General features: G+C 37.9%; 1 protein-coding gene across 3 annotated transcripts in view; it reads left to right on the top strand.

The window, feature by feature from the left end:
• LOC132852729 (disintegrin and metalloproteinase domain-containing protein 12-like) overlaps positions 1 to 20,241 on the top strand; it is a 112,946-nt gene that overhangs the window by 38,046 nt on the left and 54,659 nt on the right. For all 3 annotated transcript variants that reach the window (XM_060880118.1, XM_060880117.1, XM_060880119.1), the window contains 2 exons: positions 15,676 to 15,748; positions 20,112 to 20,188. In XM_060880118.1, coding sequence (XP_060736101.1) covers positions 15,676 to 15,748; positions 20,112 to 20,188 — 150 coding nt within the window. The remainder of the gene's footprint in view (positions 1 to 15,675; positions 15,749 to 20,111; positions 20,189 to 20,241) is intronic.

The raw sequence follows: 20,241 nt of genomic DNA, 5'->3' as shown, positions 1-20,241 counted from the left end.
TGGAAAATTGTCTGTAGTGTGTGAGTACGTGAGTGAATGAGAGTGTGTGTGTGTGTGTGCCCTGCGATGGGTTGGCACTCCGTCCAGGGTGTATCTTGCCTTGATGCCCAATGACGCCTGAGATAGGCACAGGCTCTCTGTGACCCGAGGTAGTTCGGATAAGCGGTAGAAAATGAGTGAGTGAGTGAATCAGTTTCAAATTCCTATAGATCTTCCTTCAATTTATAGATAAAGCTGAATAAAATTTTACTTACATTCCACTATAACAACTCCACATATGTTAATGTCATAAAGCTATTATTTGTCAAGCTTTCCAGAATTATGTCTTTGTAAAGCATTTTTTTTTTTGTTACTGGTTGTCAAAAAGAGTATAGAGTCTTGATTTCTAATAAGACATAAATGCTTAGAAGTTTCTATCTTTATACTGGTTCAGTAGTTCACATACTTAGAATATGACCAGTATAAAAAAACTCTGTTTTGGAGGTATTTCATGATTTCATCACTTGGGTGCCGAAACAGAAAAGACTCTTGAGGTGTACCTTCCTTATACACTGAGAGATGGTGGGATCAGTCAAGCAGTGCTAGAGGATTGGAGGCAGTGTGGTGCAGTGCAGAGTGTTATATTGTAAGTGCTTTAAAGTACTGGGTGTAAAAGAGTATATTAGCATGAATGTCATATGTCATATGTCATATTAGCAATTAGCAATGTGTACATGTGTAAGGAAAAGGGAAAGTCCATGGATACCCCAAGGTTCAGTGACAAAAGTTTAGTGACAATTCAGTGTGTGTGTGTATGTGTGTGTGTGTGTGTGTGTGTGTGTGTGTGCGCGAGTGCGTGCGTGTGTTTGTATATGTGTGTGCTCAGAACATGTACTTGAACCTCAGCATACATGCTTTTCTATTTGCTCCATTATGATATTTTTTCATTTCACTAGGAGCCATCCTTAAGAGATTAAATGTGGTCATAGGAAAGAAGAAAGGAAGACAGAGAGAGCAAAAGCATTTTCGAGAAGAAAAAAAATGAAGTGGGCTGATTGAGTTTGAGCATACTGAAAGATAGACATGCTGAATTGATGTGTCCTTGTGTGTATACTTTGAGCGAACCTTTTTTTTTTTTTTTTTTAAATTTGAACTATGGCACTGCACTCTGCTTGTTATGGATTTATTTATTTATTTATTTAAATCCATTTTCATTACTAATGTATCCATACAGGGATGTTACTTTACATTTACTAATTATAGCATTGTATCTGTGAGTGTGTTGAGTATACTGTAGGCACAATAAAATACTGGGCTGCTTGAGAAGCCATTTTCAGTACTTTGAATTTTCAAAGCAGAGAGCTGAAAATTAAAGCTATTTAACAATGTTTGCCTTCTGCTCCTACACACCATTAGCTTGCTTAATTGTGCAACATAGCACTTTGTTTCAAAATGTAATTATTGCTGTCATCATCTGACTTTCTTTGAGTAAAAAGTGGAAACATGAATCAAGCAGCAGTATAGTGTAGTTTGAAGTACTTCTTATACTGTAATTAACTGAACATTCACCCGTGGACACAAACAAATAACTCCGTAATTACAGCCAACTTTAGAAGGAATAAGCAAAAATAATTATATATCATAAGCTTATTCAAATGTTACACTCAAGCAATTTGAGTAATTCTCAGAAGACCATATTAATGACAGAGATTCAGAGTTGCATGGTTTAGTGTTTTCTTACTGTAGGTCTGTCAGATTTTAAAACCCAGATTATAGACGCCACCCCATAATCAAGACGGTTACACCAAAAAAGCTCTTTCTGAATGAAACCCATAAGATGCAGCACCTGAACTTAACCAAGGATCGCTGGAAGGGTGACTTCACTTCTAATCATGCATTGTAGTCATGTGACACGAAAATCAACCTTTTTCTTTATGTATCTTTTTGCATCATCAGCATGTTTCTTGAAAAAAAGGACCGCACACAAAGAAAAGCACCTTATACTCATTGATCCATTATGGTGGATTTTTGATGCTTTTGAGCTTCATGAGTTTATGAGCTTTTATCCAAAATCCAGTTGCTACTACAGAGAGATCATATTAGATTAGATTAGTTGGAAGAGGAAGAGGGCAGAAGAACTTGGCAAGAGGCCAAGGAGCAGGGAAGAAGAGTGGAACAAGGAAAATTAGGAACACGGATGACAGTAAGAGTGGAAAGGAAGAAGAATTGATGGAAGAGAGCAAAGAGGAACAGATGTACTCAAACATGGTGTCTCCCAGAGACAAAAACAATACGGCATTATTGACACAACAGTCTGAAGAAGGCAAACATATGGTTGTGAAGGTCAGGTGTGCACAAACCTTTGACCAGACATATATATGAGATACATACATATACATACATGTATATAACACCTATATAGGCAAATTAGAAAGGTTATGGAAAGATTCAGGCAAAAGCATGTTAGAGATGAATTCACTGTGTATTGTACCCAGAGAGATTGACTCCTAACCCTAAGGTTGTGGGTTCAAGTCTCGGGCCGGCAATACCACGACTGAGGTGCCCTTGAGCGAATTCTGAGTATGGGTCACCATACTTAGCTGTATGTCACGTCACTTTCATGGTGTCAGATGATTCAGTCCAGGAGTGGAGGAGAACACATCTGTAAACTAGTCCTCCATCTCCATCAGATCTTGGGTTTTGGATGAAGAGAAATAGGCTCTTTGGTGGTATAAAGTATGTTCCATGGGATCAGTGGGGGTAACAGACAATTCTGCCACCACTAGTGTCAGCTCGACCCATTTTTTTAGCAAAGTGATATGAAGTTAGGTTCTTGTGTGTTTACAAGTCTACTATATGAGAGACATTTGACATGGTCCACCATCTCAAGGACCATGTACATGCCTGCCAGTTGGCCAGAAACGTGCCAAAAGTGTTGGGCACCTGATCACCCAGTTAGAACTTTCGGGCCTGACCTGGCCTTTTGTACGCCTCTTGCTGTTCTTTCTGAGCTGCCTCTATGTAGTTCTGGACGATTTGGGCCACACGGTTGATCTGCTCCAGAATCTTCTGGACCCAATGAACATACAGTACTGAACTTACTCATAATGAACACTTATTAACAGCTGGGTCTTAGGGTAGGAGACCATGAGGCCACAAGGTTGACCCCGACACTCTGTATGATGGTACAGTAGCCCCCTGCAGACCAGCCAGCTAGCCAGAGCTTGACAACTTTTGAATGTGTTGAAGGGTCTGGCTCAGTTGGCATGGGCTTGTCTGCTTGTCTACTATTGGGGTGAGCACCTGAGTCCACTGCCTGCTGCATGGTAGAGAAATAAAAGGGGGGCAGGGTAGTGAAATAAAGTGCTCTTTAATAGTTTTTAAGATGAGGTTAGATGAAGGGGGGGCTATGTTGCATTGTTTTCCAGGCAGGGCTAAACACTGACAACACATCATCCTCACTGTCTTCAGGGGGTCTGGAAAGAAGAAAGCATTCACCTCTTTATTCTGTTGAAATAATTTGCTTATCGCATAGGGTGTAATGAATCCTGTGATACTCTCCCTGGTTCTCTCTGTGAGAACCAAACCTTGAGTGCTTCTGCTGCCCTGCCTTGCAGCCAAGTGCTGCTTTCTACAACAGGCAAAGATGTCCTTTCAGCTTAAGGGCCTTGCCCAGAGGCCCAGCTGTGGCACCTTGGGGCTTGGTGATTTAAACTTCGACCTTCCAATCAGTAAGCCGAAACCTTAACCACCAGGCAACCACATCCCTAGTACCCCTTTTCCACCAAAAAGAACCGAGTGCTGGTTCAGAGCTAGCACTGGTGCTGGTTCAAAGTTGGTTCCACTGCCGATCCTTCTAAGAACCGGTTTGCCATTCCATCGGCTAGAGAGCCGTCACAGAGCCGAGTCTGACATCACTGTATACGTGTCACGTGTCGGATGTTGCTTTACTGTTAATGCTCATGGCTTTGCGAACCTACATTGGCATCCAAACGCGGCGAATCCGACGTGTACGTGCAGCTCCATGCAATCTGTATAAAAAAAGGTTGTAATTGAGAAAGTTGAGAAAATTATTTTATCATTAACACAGAAAAAAGTAGCCTTAGCATGTAGCTACCTACTATCATGTGTGCTGATAATGTATCATATCGCGGTAAAGTAAAAGTAAAAGTAAACATTAGTATACTTAAGGCACATTATCGAACAGTAGCTCCGCCCACGGCCCCTAACACAAGCGGTTCTTAAGTCTAGACCAGCAACGTTTTTTTTTCTACTTAAGAACCACTTTTCCTGGTTCAGAGCCGGTGCTTTGGCTGTCGAAAAAGAAAGAACTGGTTCTAAATTAGGCTCTGGCTCCTAACCAGCACTCAAACTGCCTCGGTGGAAAAGGGGCATAGGTGTTTCTGAAAAGGTATGTGTTTTATCTTTTGAAATGTGTCACTGGGTGTAAACGGATTCAGATCATTTTGAAGTCGGTATTTAACAGAAAAAAATCCATTGTTTTGAGAAAATTGTGCAAGAATAAAATACTTGATACAGTGTCATATATTTAAGCTCAAAATGTAAATGCTTTTAATTTTCTATAATCTGTGGGCTGTGAATTGCTTTGTCTGTCTTTGAAATCAAAACCAAGTCAAACTAAAATAGCAAATGAACAAAAAGCTTTTTTGACATTATTTTCCACCAAGATTTATCATGTGGAAAATTTACATTAGTTATGTTGGCTTTGTAGAAGCCAACATTCTGTTTTCCTATTTCAGCTTAGACAAAAATATATAAAATTTAATGCGGCCTAGGGCTCTCGAGCCACATGGACCAAATTCGGATATGTTGTAGACACTGGTCTGAAGTTTGTTGCTATTACTTTTCTAAGCGATCCGAGTACCGGTACTTCCGGTACCGGATCTCAAAGTCGCCTTTTTTCCCATGGACTCCCATTATAAACTTTGGAGGTTTATAACTCGGCAAGCTTTCAAACTATCTACACCAAACTCGGCCAGCTCCTTTAGGGTGAGACTCTGAACAATGTTTTAAATTGGTGTATCGACTGACCTTTTGGTTGTGCCGCAGCCCCGCCCCCAATATATGCAAAATCAAAAAACTTTTTACAACATGGACATGTGACATATCAAAACACTCAGCACAATGCGAGGCACTTCCTCACGTGTATTCTGATGACGTCACATGCTCGTCTCCACTTGCCTCCAAATGTTTTGGCACCCTATCTTTCTGTCCACTTGCCTCCAAAAGTAACACTGACCCTTATGTCCACTCGCCTCCAAAAAGCACCGCCTTTGCGAATACTTGCCTCGTCAAAGCCAACATCAAAGTTTGTCACGACAGTGTTTGTAGCTAATACCAAGAAATCTTTCTCTAGGGTCTTATTTAGTGTTGCGCTTTTATATTATAATGGTGTTTTGACAGTTTTCTAGACACTCAGCCTGGCAACAACTCTATTTTAAAGGTAGACACCTTAGTGGTAATTCATTATAAAACCTGTCACACTCACACCTGTGGAGGAGTTAAGGTTTTGTTTTCAACTTCCCATTGTGCATGTTTAGCTATACACAATGGGTCATTAGCAGGTCATTAGCAGGTTTATGTTAGCTGTGTGTATTTGGAATTTCTATTTCTATGTATTCTATTACATAGAAATGACTGTATTACACACAAATAACTGAAATATCATTTTGTCCTATTGGCTCAGGGAATTTTTTGTTGTTTATTTTATTAAATTTTGAGTGTGTGAGCGTGTGTAAGGTGGGATTTGGCTTATAATGTCTGCAAGGTCAACAGGTTGAGTTGCAATGTGTATTGGAAATTTCATTATATCCACACACAGCATGCACTATATTCAGACAGTAGAAATGTTGGAAAATATTTGATGACCTCTGAGGATTTCTCCCCACCACCAGCAGTAGTGTATGAATAGTGAAGGTAGAACTGGGTGATGCTGTATATATACAAATCAGCTGGATTTATGTGTGTGGAAATAGAATTAGGATTTTGGAGCAAGCAGTAAATCTGGATAATATATGTGTGTGTATGTTCAGTGGCAGAGTATATGTAAATCACAGACAGAGGGGAAAGCTGAAACTAATGAGATTAATGTGTGTGTGTGTGGGGGTGGTGGTGGAAATGTTTCTAAGGGATGTTTAAATGTCTTGTCATGATGGTTGTGTGTGTCTGTGTGTGTGTGTGTGTGTGTGTGTGTGTGTGTGTGTGTGTGTGTGTGTGTGTGTGTGTGTGTGATAAAAAAAATCATCAAGGTCTTGGTAAATATGTTTCTATTCCCGGCCTCTCTCTCTCTCTCTCTCTCTCTCTCTCTCTCTCTCTCTCTCTCTCTCTCTCTCTGATTGTATATGTTAATGTTGACTCATATCCCAGTTGATCTTCCAACTACTCTTGACATAGCCGACACTTTTCTGTGTGTGTGTTCACTTAACCAGAACACACCACATATGTAAGGTTCCATGCAGAAAACATTTCTCTGAGTCGACAGTTTATCACTGGAGGACATTTTAAGCTCAAATTGAACCATTTCAGCCGTTCCAATTACTGATTATCCAAACATTTTCATTATCTTTACAATTTTGCTCCAGACTTGTCCCACTGATAATAAGTCTAGACTGAGAAAGGATTTTCAGTATTGTCAGTGTGTCTGTGCCAAACTTCTCCTGACAACCACCCATGAAGTCTGGGATTTAGTTATGTAAGAGGAGGCAGACTGAATCAATTTTTACCACTTAGCCCTCCACACACGCACACGCACACACACACACACACGCGCACACAAATGCTGTCTCCTAGTGCAAACACAGTACCAAAATGTATTTCCTGATTTAAATGAAGGCATGTGTCCAGTTTTTCCAACACACTTTTATGGATATGCAATATTTATTTAGTTATACCTGAAATACACCAATAAGCCATTAAAACATTAAAACCACCTCCCTAATATTGTGTAAGTACCCTTTGAGCCGCAAAAACAACTCTGAGCCTATCGCAGCATGGACTCCAGAAATCCACTGAAGGTGTGCTGTTGTATCTGGCACCAAGTAGTTAGCAAGAGTTTGAATGCATTATGTGAATGTCGAGGCAAAAAGTTTTACCCACCTCAAGGCATTAGCATCTGTAATATTTCTAGACGCATAATTTTCATGTTACGCGGGGGCTCTGTCATAATCTACAGCGATTTTAAGGCAAATCTAAGCATGTTTGCTCTTTTTTTTTTAAATTATTTTACTGTTAAGTGTACAGAATACTGCAGCCTCACATGAATACATATTTATTACTTAAATATATGTTTATATACCTTTAATCAATAACGCAGCAGGGCATACATTATTAAAGTCCCTGTGGGGAACAATGAGGGTGCACAATAGCTGATATTGCTTTGAATGAATGTGTTTTTTTGTAACTCTGTAGATCTCAAGTAACACAGCAGAAGTGATATGATGTCCTGAATTATGAGAGGAGGTAGCACATGCAGGTCGTAACTCTGCTCTGTGATTGGATTTTATATAGATCCACCCTGTCAATAAAATTTAATGTATTGATTTATCATTGCTTAGCATCCCTCTGGACTTGCACAGCCCATTCTCCTTTAAGTTGCTTTTAGGAGCAGAAAGTCCTAAAAGCATTGATTTGTTTGAGCTCTTGCCGGTGTGAATGTGCTGTAGCATGTGAAAAAGAAATAACCCTAACAGAAATTCTCAAGGCCTTACTACTGTGTGATCATAGTTAAAGCTTAACTATGTCAAAGTCCTGACAGACCTTTGCTCAGGCTGAAGTGATAATACAGTAAGTGGAGCAAGTGACTATGAGTTCAAGTGAAGGTGTATGGGTATGGTGGTGAGGTTAAAGAACAGGTTACTGGTGACACATAGCTATACTCATTCAACTGACAGAAGCTGAAGACACACACACACACAAACACACACACACAGGCGCAGTAGGCTTATGCAGTCATAATTACTCTTCACACTCCAGAGATGTTGGAGAGGAGACCATCTGTCTATTCCCATTGGTTTAATCACGTTCTGACTCATGAACACTATATTGGCCATGAATCGGAATACTATGATTTTATCTAGTCACCCATCACATCAATTATATAAAATTTAAGTTGTCAGCAAAATCTACTGATCCAGAAAGAGCTATACGAATGTTTGTAACACTTTTTTTAAGTAAAATAATAATATTGTAGATCACTGTGCCATTTTTTGAAATGTTTTTCCTTGATATTATATTCATTAGATTTCAACTGCATATATATATATATATATATATATATAAAGAAAAGAAAAGAAAAAAGAAAACTGTGTTTCACCAGGATCACTGGACACATTTTAACCAAATACAAAGTATTTGTTCAATTTCCATTTATTAATTTGGGTGTGTGTGTGTGTGTGAGAGAGAGAGAGAGAGTGAGAGAGAGTGTGTGAGAGAGAGAGAGAGAGAGCGAGAGAGAGAGAGAGAATATGACTGGTGTTGTTTATTGTAAGTGTTTGTTGCCTTTTTGGACTCCTTTATCATTTGTAATGTTGCTCCCATTTAAAACAGTTCGGCTCAAGCCCAGCCATTTTTAGGGTCATGATTGAGGACAATGTCCCGTCCAGAGACAAGATGTTTCGTGTTGAGGTTTTGTTCAAACCGACCATCGAAAATACCCTCTCTAATGAGGGTTTTTCTTTCATTGGTTGTTGTGTTAAATCTTACCCATATACAATAGTGCTATTTCCTGATTGGCTATTGTGTAGCCTCTTTTTTTTTTGATTGGCTGATAAGTGTCAGGCTCGACTAAGAACTCCAGGGTAGACGCGCTTGATTCCTGACCGGTTCCATAGAGACTGCAGTGCGGACAGATACATTTTGGGCGCTGTGGCATATTAAATATATGATAAATAGTCAAAAAGTTTTTCTGCGTGAGAAATACAATGTGTGGCAGGAGAGCGTGAGAAAAGACTGAAATGCGTGACTGTCACTCTCAATGCGTGCGTGACACTTGACAGCCCTGTGTATGTATATATGTATATACATACATATATACATATACACAGTGTTGTGAAAAAGTGTTTGCCCCTTTCCTGATTTATTTTTTTTTTTGCATGTTTGTCACACACTTTAATGTTTCAGATCATTCATTCATTCATTCATTCATCTTCTACCGCTTATCCGAACTACCTCGGGTTACGGGGAGCCTGTGCCTTGTTTCAGATCAAACCAATTTAAATATTAGTCAAAGATAACACAAGTAAACACAACTTGCAGTTTTTAAATGAAGGTTTTTAATATTAAGGAAAAACAAAATCCAAACCTACACGGCCCTTTGTGAAAAAGTACTTGCCCCTAAACCTAATAACTGCTTGGGCCACCCTTAGCAGCAAGAACTGCAATCAAGCCTTTGCGATTACTTGCAATGAGTCTGTTAAAGCGCTGTAGAGGAATTTTGGTCCACTCATCTTTGCAGAATTGCTGTAATTCAGCCACATTGGAGGGTATGAACTGCCTTTTTAAGGTCATGCCACAGCATCTCAGTAGGATTCAGGTCAGGACTTTGACTAGGCCACTCCAAAGTCTACATTATGTTTTTCTTCAGCCATTCAGAGGTGGACTTGCTGGTGCATTTTGGATCATTGTCCTTGAGGTCACGAACAGATGGCTGCACATTGTCCTTCAGGATTCTTTGGTAGACAGCAGAATTCATGTTTCCATTTATCACAGCAAGTCTTCCAGGTCCTGAAGGAGCAAAACAGCCCCAGACCATCACACTAACACTACCATATTTTACTGTTGGTATGATGTTCTTTTTCTAAAATGCAGTGTAACTTTTACACCAGATGTAATGGGACACACACCTTCCAAACTTTTGTCTCGTCAGTCTACAGAATATTTTCCCAAAAGTCTCTGGGATCATCAAGATGTTTTCTGGCAAATCTAAGACGAGCCTTTGTTCTTTTTGCTCAGCAGTTTTCATCTTGGAACTTGAAACTTTTTAGTTCAGTCTCTTTCTTATGGTGGAGTCATGAACACTGACCTTAACTGAGGCCTGCAGTTCTTTGGATGTTGTTGTGGGGTCGTTTGTGACATCTTGGATGAGTCGTTGCTGAGCCACTCCTGGGAAGGTTCACCACTGTTCCATGTTTTCTGCATTTGTAAATAATTGGCTCTCACTGTGGTTCCCTGGAGTCCCAAAGCTTTAGAAATGGCTTTATAACCTTTTCCAGAGAGATAGATCTCAAATACTTTCTTTCTCATTTGTTCCTGAATTTCTTTGAATCTCAGCATGATGTGTAGCTTTTGAGGATCTTTTGGTCTACTTCACTTTGTCAGTCAGGTCTTATTTAAGTGATTTCTTGATCGCAAGTGAGAGAAATTGAACTTAAACCACTTAAGAAAATTTGAACTTAAGAAATTAAACCACAGTTATGTTTTAACAAGGGGGCAAACACCTTTTTAAACAAGGCCATGTGGGTTTGGATTTTGTTTTCCCTTAATAATTCATTCATTCATCTTCTACCACTTATCCGAACTACCTCGGGTCACATCTCAGGCATCATCGGGCATCAAGGCAGGATACACCCTGGACGGAGTGCCAACCCATCTCAGGGCACACACACACATTCACTCATGCAATCACACACTACGGACAATTTTCCAGAGATGCCAATCAACCTACCATGCATGTCTTTGGACCGGGGGAGGAAATGACGCAGGGAGAACATGCAAACTCCGCACACACAAGGTGGAGGCGGGAATCGAACCCCGACCATGGAGGTGTGAGGCGAACGTGCTAACCACTAAGCCACCGTGCCCCCCATTCCCTTAATAATAAAAACTTTAATTTAAAAACTGCATGTTGTGTTTTACTTGTGTTATCTTTGACTTATATTTAAATTTGTAATTTGTTTGGTGATCTAAAACATTAAAGTGTGACAAACATACAAAAAATTTAAAAAACAGGAATGGGGAAAACTTTTTTTTTATAACTTCTTCAAACAAATCCTGCCATAGTTTTTCCTTAATCTCCATCTTACTCTGTGTTTATGTTGAGAGGCGTCAAGCAGTTTGGGATTTTGGATTTGGGAGCTATGTCACAGCAGCTGCTCTCAGAGCACATCAGAGCCTTTTAGGAAGTGCTTTTAAAGAGGCCCCAAAACAACATGCTGCTCCTCCTTCACCGGCCCCATCTAATGGAGGAGAACGGGCCTCAGTCCACTTGAGATTTCATTACGGAAGCCTAATGAAATGAAACTGAAGATCATTCTCTCTACCCTGTGAATGATCACAGAAGGAGGAGTTCACTTAAACACGGGAAATGAGCCGGTGTAGTTATCCAAGTTCTAGATGAAAATATGGCTTTGCTGTAAGAATACAATTACATATTTACAGGAATCCTTTTATTTGTTTGAACTTAATTACCATTTGCTTGGCGTGTCTAGCTATGTTCTGTCATTACAGAAATACATGTCTACTGTTAGGACATGATGAATGCCTCAGTGCAAAAATAAAACATCTTTTTTTCCATCGCAGTATGTACAGAAAGTACAAACAAATGGCAGTTTAAAGGGCGGACAAATCATGAATCCATCAACTTGCTCACCAGGCAAGTAAAAGACTCCTTATCCTTGACCTTGCCTGTGTTTTGGTTGCTTGTGACCATAAGGTCTAGTCAAAAGATTATAGCTAATGTAATGTAATAAGTTGTGGAGAGATACAGGGCAGCAGGTGAAGGGGTTTTTGAATGGGTATCATTCATTACAATTACAGCATGGAGATTTTTCACACCACAGTGAAGTGTGTCACGATTAAACATAACTACATATCATATGAGTTATATATCATTTGTTTTGTTTTTTTTGCAAAAGCCAATAAGGTTCAGAATGTTGAACCTTAGTCTGTTAGTGACTCAGAAGTGACCAAGTTGTCAACGTGTGTAGTTGCATCACTGAAACGTCAGTGAATTGTATCTGAAGAAAAACAAACACTGTGCAGTTTTGCAAACTGCTTGTGTCTGCAGCTATAACGACAATTTAAAATTCATGATGCTACTTTTTATGGCTGTGCACTGTATATAGGCCAAGATCTACAAAGTTTCCATTATATGGGACACTTTTACTGCAGTATTATTTGCACAGAATGACAAAAATTGTGACAAAGTGTGTCTCCTGAGCACAGGAATAAATAAGCGGCATGTACGTAACTCAAAGAAATTTGCCTTATGAGTATCTTCCAATGACATATTATTAATGCAGTTAATGTTATGCCTACAGCTAAATCTAAGCCAAACATCTGTGTGTGTGAATGTGTGTGTGCATCAGAGGTAACAGCATCTCAGTTAACACTGGAGAATATGAATAAAGTTTTTATGTTTGGTAATGCTGATGAATATGATGAAATCATAATGTAATCACCTGAGCAGTTTTAAAAGGTGGCCCTACTGGGACTGTCTGTATTTGAGTGTGTGTGTGTGTGTGTGTGTGTGTGTGACTGTGTCTGTGTGTGTGTGTGTGTGTGTGTGTGTGTGTGTGTGTGTGTGTGTGTGTGTGTTATTTTTACTTTTATTTTTTTTCCAAAATAGTTTAGTTACTTGATAATGCAATCCAAAGTAATTAAACTTTAGGGCAGAGGTGCATCACCAGCAGTGAGTATGTAACACTACAGCAGCGCTCAATTTTATTCTAATCTATTTGCATTTCAATTAATTACAATAAATGTAATTTAATATTTGTATTGCTTTATTAACTTTACTGATCCACAGTTAAATGTATTGCTTCAATCTTTTTTAGTGACATCAGTGTTCCAGTATTTTGATTGGAATCCCTAGATTTTAGTGTGATTGTTACTTTTATCTCCATTTTAGTAAAATTCATCGGTCTTGACTCAAATCCTCTGCCCCTTAATATTCTATGGTGCACAACATGTATAGAATTAATGAAAGGACAGCAAAGTTTTCTTAAGAGGAACCAATGTGTACAAGTTAAACCAATCATCATCTGTGTGACACCGGGTTATAAATAATTTCCTACATATACATTACATATATGTATATGTACATATACATATACATATACATTAATAACTGTATATAACATAGTATAATAGTCTAACCAGGTCGTTTTAAGCGACTTATAAGTATGAGATTAAACGAAATTTCGAAATTCTTTTTAGTTTTTAACAAAAACAGGTTTGTTGGAATATCATGTTATGAAATGACATTTCACACAGCAGTTAGTGCCTTAATCATTCCTTTTCAGTAAAGTTAGTATGATAAATATGCTAGTTGTAAGCTTGTGAAACCATAATTAATAGTGATAAGGAAGGTAAACGTGAACACAGCCATCACTCAGAATGTAGCATGAAATCACTCACACGGGGAACAATAATAAGCAATGAACTTTACAGCAATTAGTTTTGTTCCTACAGTCCACTCAAAACTTCTCTGCCAAAAAAAGAATGGAGATTCTTCTTACGTTCTTAAAGCATTTACAACATTTGAATATTTTTTTAGACCAATATACTCTAGTCACATGAAACAAAACTAGAACTCTTTATAATAATTCAACTCAATAATTCAATAATTCAACTCATCATATTTGAAGAAAGAAGGGTTCTAGGTATGATCCCTACAACATCATACTCACAATGAAGTATGAAGGTAGGAGTATCATGTTATAGGGCTGACGTATAGAAGGAATCGTGAACGGAGTGAAGTATTGGGACGTGTTACAGGAGAATTTAATAGCAGCCAAGAAACCGAATCTGGGACGAAAATGAACATTTCAAGAAAATTCCAAACATACATCCAAAATAACTTGAGACTGATTTTCCAAATAATTACATAATTTGCCAAAAGGACTCAACCAAAATTGAACCACTATGCTGTAAAAACCTAATTACTTCTTACCATCGACATCTCAGAACTGTGATTTCCAATGACAACTTTGCAGTGAAGTACTAATGTTGTCACTGATTAAGTTGTCATCACTCAAAGGCCACTCTCTGCTGCTGAGGATGGTATGGAAGAATAATAATGCCTAATGTTTTTGAAGCAAATAAGTGTGTTAAATAGCACTAATTGAAAAAAAATGCATTGGGACAGCCTAGAGATTCATACAGTAAGATGCAGTAGATGGCACCAGTTGGAGACCATGAAAATATCTTTGGACTGCAATTGATAGGAATTGTTTTTCACTCAAATCTCAGAGAACAGTTTGTAACTTTAAAAAAATAGACTTCACGTTAAAGCTAGACTTCCTGGTTACTTAATTGCACTTTTTGTCCATGTAGTTCACAATCTCACTAGCCGGTATCCCCAAGATCAGGGTGGGTTCCCTTTTGAGTCAAGTTTTCTTCCTCATATCATCTCAGGGACATACATCTGGCTTGCTCATTAGATAAATTGCTGAATTTGTGTCAGATGTATATCCTGAATTTGTGTATTTCTGTAAAGCTGCTTTGAAACAATGTTCATTACTGTGTTCATAATGTAACACTCCATAATCTAAGATTTAAAGAAAATTTAATTGAACTGAAATTGCCTAAAAAATGTATTTCCATTATCAGTATTATTTTTTAAACATATCTTCCATGCTTATGAAATAAAACATTTTTCAATCATTATATTTATAAAGACAATATGTGTGTAAATATGAAGTGAATATATGCACTTGAATGATATTAAATATGAATAAAGTGTCTGAATACTTTTCCCCATCACAGCATATCATGAATATAGACGAAATAGTCCATAGTGCACTTCCTACCTATTCACAAACATCTTGGTGCTGTACCTACATAGCGATTGTTTCACTTTTTTTTTTTTTTTTTCATTTTTTATCATGGATTTAATTGTTCTTGAGGTGATTTTCAAAGATTAGGATTATATTTATCACCAAATCCCGACTGAGACATTTCCAGAATTTTGTCAAAGATTTGTTTTGAGTGCTCCTTGATCGTCAAGATGTTTGTTTACTAGATGTCTGTTGAAAACAGGTGTATTTATGGTGATATCATGTAACATTTATCTAATTATGTGACATCTGATGGCAACTGATTGCACCACAACTATTTATGGGTAGTTCATCTGCTCATACTTTAATATTATGGGATACTTTTTGTTCACAATCTATAATCTGTTAATTAAGTCTATTTCAGTTCACTACATTATACACCACTACAAAATGTGGAAATAGTCAAGAAGGGTGAATACTTTATTATACTAAATTACTTTATATTTGTAAAGTGATATACATGCACTTTACAATTGTATATATAAGGCATTGTATATAGAATTAAAAATTCTATACATTATCATTTGTTTTATTTACATGAGGCACTGTATATTTATAAAATGGTATACATGCGTGTTTTATTTTTGCACTGAGTATTTAATTACATCCGTCATGACAGTGAGCTTTGTTTTAGGTCAGTTGAATAATTTTTTTTACTCCTTGATTCCTACTCTCAATTCCTCCCCATGTCCACAAAGCTCCACCCCACCAGGATCTACAATGACACGTGGAGTAGATGGGAATATATTTTGAGTCTAATTTGAGACACACCCAAACACAAACATGGTATTATGGTCCTGAAGTCAGTTTTTCAAATGGGTTTTCTCAGCCACATAATATGATTTTATGTGTTAAACATTCTCTACTGTTACATCTATAATGTTTTTGTGCTCTTTTGCAGGGGTCTCTTTAGCAGCAATTACAGTGAAACACACTACAGAGAGGATGGACGAGCAGTCACTCAAAACTCTATGGTAATTGTCTTCACAATCATATTTGCTATATACAGTATATGTGTTGTAAACTTTTTCCAGAGAAGACCAGGAGACTTGGATATCCTTGTGCAGTAGTCTTTATTGTAGATACACGATGAAACGAGTCTGCAAGTCAGAGCGTACTGGCACGGGCGCTGCAGTCATCAAGTCTGACTTAAAGTTGTAATACATTGTAAATATACACATTTTAGGGGGCAGTCCCATCAGATAGAGACAAAACACTCAGGTGACAATCAAAGCATGAAAGGATGTAACAGCCCCACACCAGATCCTGGACTTTCACCCACCCTTAATCCCATTAACATATAACAGTCTTTCTCAGACCCCTTCATTATCATAGAAACGAGTTCACCTCTAATGCTTGCCATTCCTTCTTGACTCAGACCTTGAAACCCATTGCCACCTTAAACAATGGGACAAATGAATGAATAACACAATGACTTAAAATTATTTTCCCACATATGTATACCTATACATATGTATATTTCTTTGGAAGGTGAATTATTTAATATAATCACAAGATGGGAAAGCATCGTGCACATTGGACAGGCAGTTTATTTGTAGAAATACAGGAATATGATGGTATGATGAAAGTATTTATAAAATTTATAGAAAGGAAAACTACTCATTTATGTGGGGTTTTGCATTTTGTAGATTTTGAATGCTTGGGCAAAGAATTGAATATTGTTCTCTGATTGTACAAAAACAGAGGTTAATAAAGAGGGGTAAGTTGATTGACAGTTCCATTTAGAAAAGCTCCAAAAGCTATTTGACCATTGTTTCTTTTTGTTAAAATAGTTTCAGATCAAAGGACATGATGAAAATACTTTTAACTCTGCTTGCCAATCACTGTCCTGAATCGGTGCCCCAGCACTCCCTGATAGATGCTCGTCTTCACCTGTGTCGACACATTTGTCAGGCCTTGTTTAGGTCAGCTGGATGTTACAGAGTTACGTGATTATAATGGCACATAAAGCGACAGTTGACAAGCATGACAAAACTTCCTTCTTCTGTCATATGCACCATCTGCATTTTCTTATCAAAAACCAAACATGCATGGCCTTTTGTCCACAAAACACTCACAGCAGGCATTTTGGTGAGTTATAATTAAAATGCCAGCAATTTGAGGACAGACAAAAATAGCAGAAAGGCACAAAATAAGTGTAAAGAAATTCCTTCATGTAAAGAAATGTACTGTATGTAACTCGAAACCTAATGCATTTTTTTTAGTGCAGTGAGCATAAGAATGAATAAGCTAAAACTTTAAATATCTTTATTTTGAAGATCCTTAAAGATGGATTTCTGATTCAGACATGACATTTATTTCAAATATTAAAAATTCATTCATTCATTCATTCATCTTCTACCGCTTATCCGAACTACCTCGGGTCACGGGGAGCCTGTGCCTATCTCAGGCGTCATCGGGCATCAAGGCAGGATACACCCTGGACGGAGTGCCAACCCATCGCAGGGCAATATTAAAAATTTAAGTGCTTTTTTATCCTAAGTATTAATTATGTTAGTGCTATTGATTGGTATTGGCTGAATGCTCAAAAAGTCTTTCTGGATATGAGAACATGATGAAAAACAGAGAAATGGTTTGTTATTGCATGCCCCAGATATTGGCCTGTGGTATTAGTGCGCTAGGCTGTCATTTGTTGAGTCACCCACAGATATATTCAGTCCTGGGTATGACTGATTTTAGTATCTGTGTGTTGGTCAGGGTCTGGGTCTGAGTTTATGCCATAATTGTTTGATTTTGTTTTCTCTGTAAACTTGTGCAGCAGACAATCTTCATGCTATTACAGTCGTTCTTAAGGAATCTGCCACATTAATTTCCACAGTGCTTCAGATGCCATGCACACCATTCATTAAGACCATGCAGACCAGCAAACATTCTAATGGTAATTCTGTCATATAAATAATCCTTGAGCTTCTTACAGTCTAATAAAATAAACGTTCAGCTTTCAAATTCATGCAAAATAAACCACAATTGTTTAAAATTCAGCAAAAGGTATATGCTTATCAGGATACTACACTATATGACCAAATGTTTATGGACACCAGACCATCACATAACATCACATAATGATCTTCATTCTTCTGGGAAATATTTTCAGTAGATTTTGGAGCGTGGCTGTGAGAAATTTGTGCTCATTCAGCTATAAGAGCATTAGTGCGGTCAATCCCTGGTAGGTAGGTAGGTAGGTAGATATGTAGGTAGCAGGGGCGTAGATTACGCGGGGGACGCGGGGGACATGTCCCCCGCACTTTTTATAAAAAGTAAATTCGTCCCCCTCACTTTTTTAGTGGAGAGTTGTGTTCACCACATGTTGAGGTTTTAATGGAGCAATGTATATAAATGCAGAGTGATTTAAAATTCAAAGAGACAAGAAAGTTTAAGATAGTCTATACATGACGTTCACGGCAATCAGTCACTCACTTGTCATGGTGGTGGTGATGAGTATAAATAGAGTCCGGGTGAACAGACAAGGGAAACAAACATGGTGGATGACGGGGTGCAAAGGATGATGGGTAATGTAGTCCGGTGAATGAGGGTAGATCACAGGGGAAACGTTACAGTATGCTGATAGGTAAAAGATGTCCTTTTAAGGGCACTGTCCCAGTGGCAAGCTGTTCTATTTCTTTCTTTCTTTCTGTTTTATAATCATATAATCATAACGCATATAAAGCATGATTAAAAAAAATCATGATTAAAAATAAAACCTGTCATTTACACAAGGGTTAACTGAAAAAAAAACAACAGATAACACTAGACATTTCGTCCCCCCCACTTTTTAAATGATGGCTACGCCCCTGGTAGGTAGGTAGGTAGGTAGGCAGGTAGGTAGGTAGGTAGGTAGGTAGGTAGATAGATAGATAGATAGATAGATAGATAGATAGATAGATAGATAGATAGATAGATAGATAGATAGATAGATAGATAGATAGATAGATAGATAGAATTCACAGAGTTAGAGTAAGACTGAATATATTAGCAGACTGAGATGAATAATATGAATTATGAGTCTTCATAATCAGCTATGATACATATGCAGAAAAGTTATTATTCATTCTTTTGGTATTTGATTAATTTCATTGGGCCTATTTTCTCTGAACAGCACAACAGCACATTCTCTGAACTGCTCATGGTTTATGCCTCCAAGGTTGCAATATTTTTAAAGTTTTAGTTTTAGTGTAAACTATTGTGATAAAAAGACATGATCATGGCAAGTTGCTATCTTCAGACAAATGCTTGCTCATTTTATTTCTTCAGTTTTTCAGAAACTCACCACAAACATTTAGTGGCAACCGCACAACATGCCTGAAGCTTAGAGAGGCTGAAACACACTGAAGCGTTTACTCAGAATAAATATGGATGAGCAATAAAGTTATTTATTTCATAATTGTACATTTAATATTGCAGATAAATGGTGTCCAATAGTATTTGTATTTACATTGCACGGGACATTAGAGAAGATTTTGTGGTTACAACAGAATGTTAGACAGTGGCACAGGACATAGACAATCTCTATTCAGTGCATCCAGCTGTCCAGTACCTTTTTTAGCCCTGAGGTCTGAATATAGACGCGTGTAATTGTAAAAGATGTTATTACATGTGCTGATCTCAGCATAATAATAGAAGAACAAAGCAGAACAGTTTATTTACAATTATTTACTTTATGGCTTATCCAGAGCAACTTACATTCATCTCATTTTAGACAACGGAAGAGTTGAGGGTTAGGGCCTTGCTCAAGGGCCCGGCTTTTTTGGTCCTCAGATTTAAACTGAGAACCTTCCGGTCAGTAGGCCAGTATATATATATCTCAGTAATATATATATATATCTTCACTCAGTAAAGATTTAGAAATTTGCTTAAATCCATTCAGGACATGCTGGGACATGACACACTTCACTGCTTACATCATTTTCTTTCAGATGTGTTAGCCACACATGATTAGCATTCAGCGATCGCGGCTTGCTTGAAAAGATAGTGTAGCAGCTAGGCTTCAGGCAGTCAGAGATGCACACTGGCCTTTTCTCCCACATCAGTGAGTTGTAACGAGATCACAGAAGAAAGATCTACAACAGTAATCAGCAGTGTCTAAATTACTTGTGAAATTTGCTTGATTTACAATTTGAACAAGTTTCATGTACCATGATTTTGCCACATTTCCTATGTTCATCCTACACAATGTTTTTATTTTCAGGAATGTCTGGATTTATAAAAGATGGTTACACAAACTAGTTAATCATTATCAGCACTTAGCTGAGGGTTTTTTTTACTCTAAATTACAATGATTAAATTTCATAGTGTATGTGTGTGTGTGTGTTTTCACAGGTGAACTGCTATTATCACGGTGAAGTTGAAGGACACACCGACTCGGATGTCAGTCTCAGCACTTGCTCTGGTCTCAGGTTTGAACGACCTCATTCACCACATCACAGGCTGCTAATTTTCAGCAATTTTG

The sequence above is a fragment of the Tachysurus vachellii genome, chromosome 10 (genome assembly GCF_030014155.1).
Source record: "Tachysurus vachellii isolate PV-2020 chromosome 10, HZAU_Pvac_v1, whole genome shotgun sequence".
Lineage (NCBI taxonomy): Eukaryota > Metazoa > Chordata > Actinopteri > Siluriformes > Bagridae > Tachysurus > Tachysurus vachellii.
The sequence above is the reverse complement of the archived record's forward strand: the minus strand, read 5'-3'. Positions and strand labels throughout refer to the sequence as shown.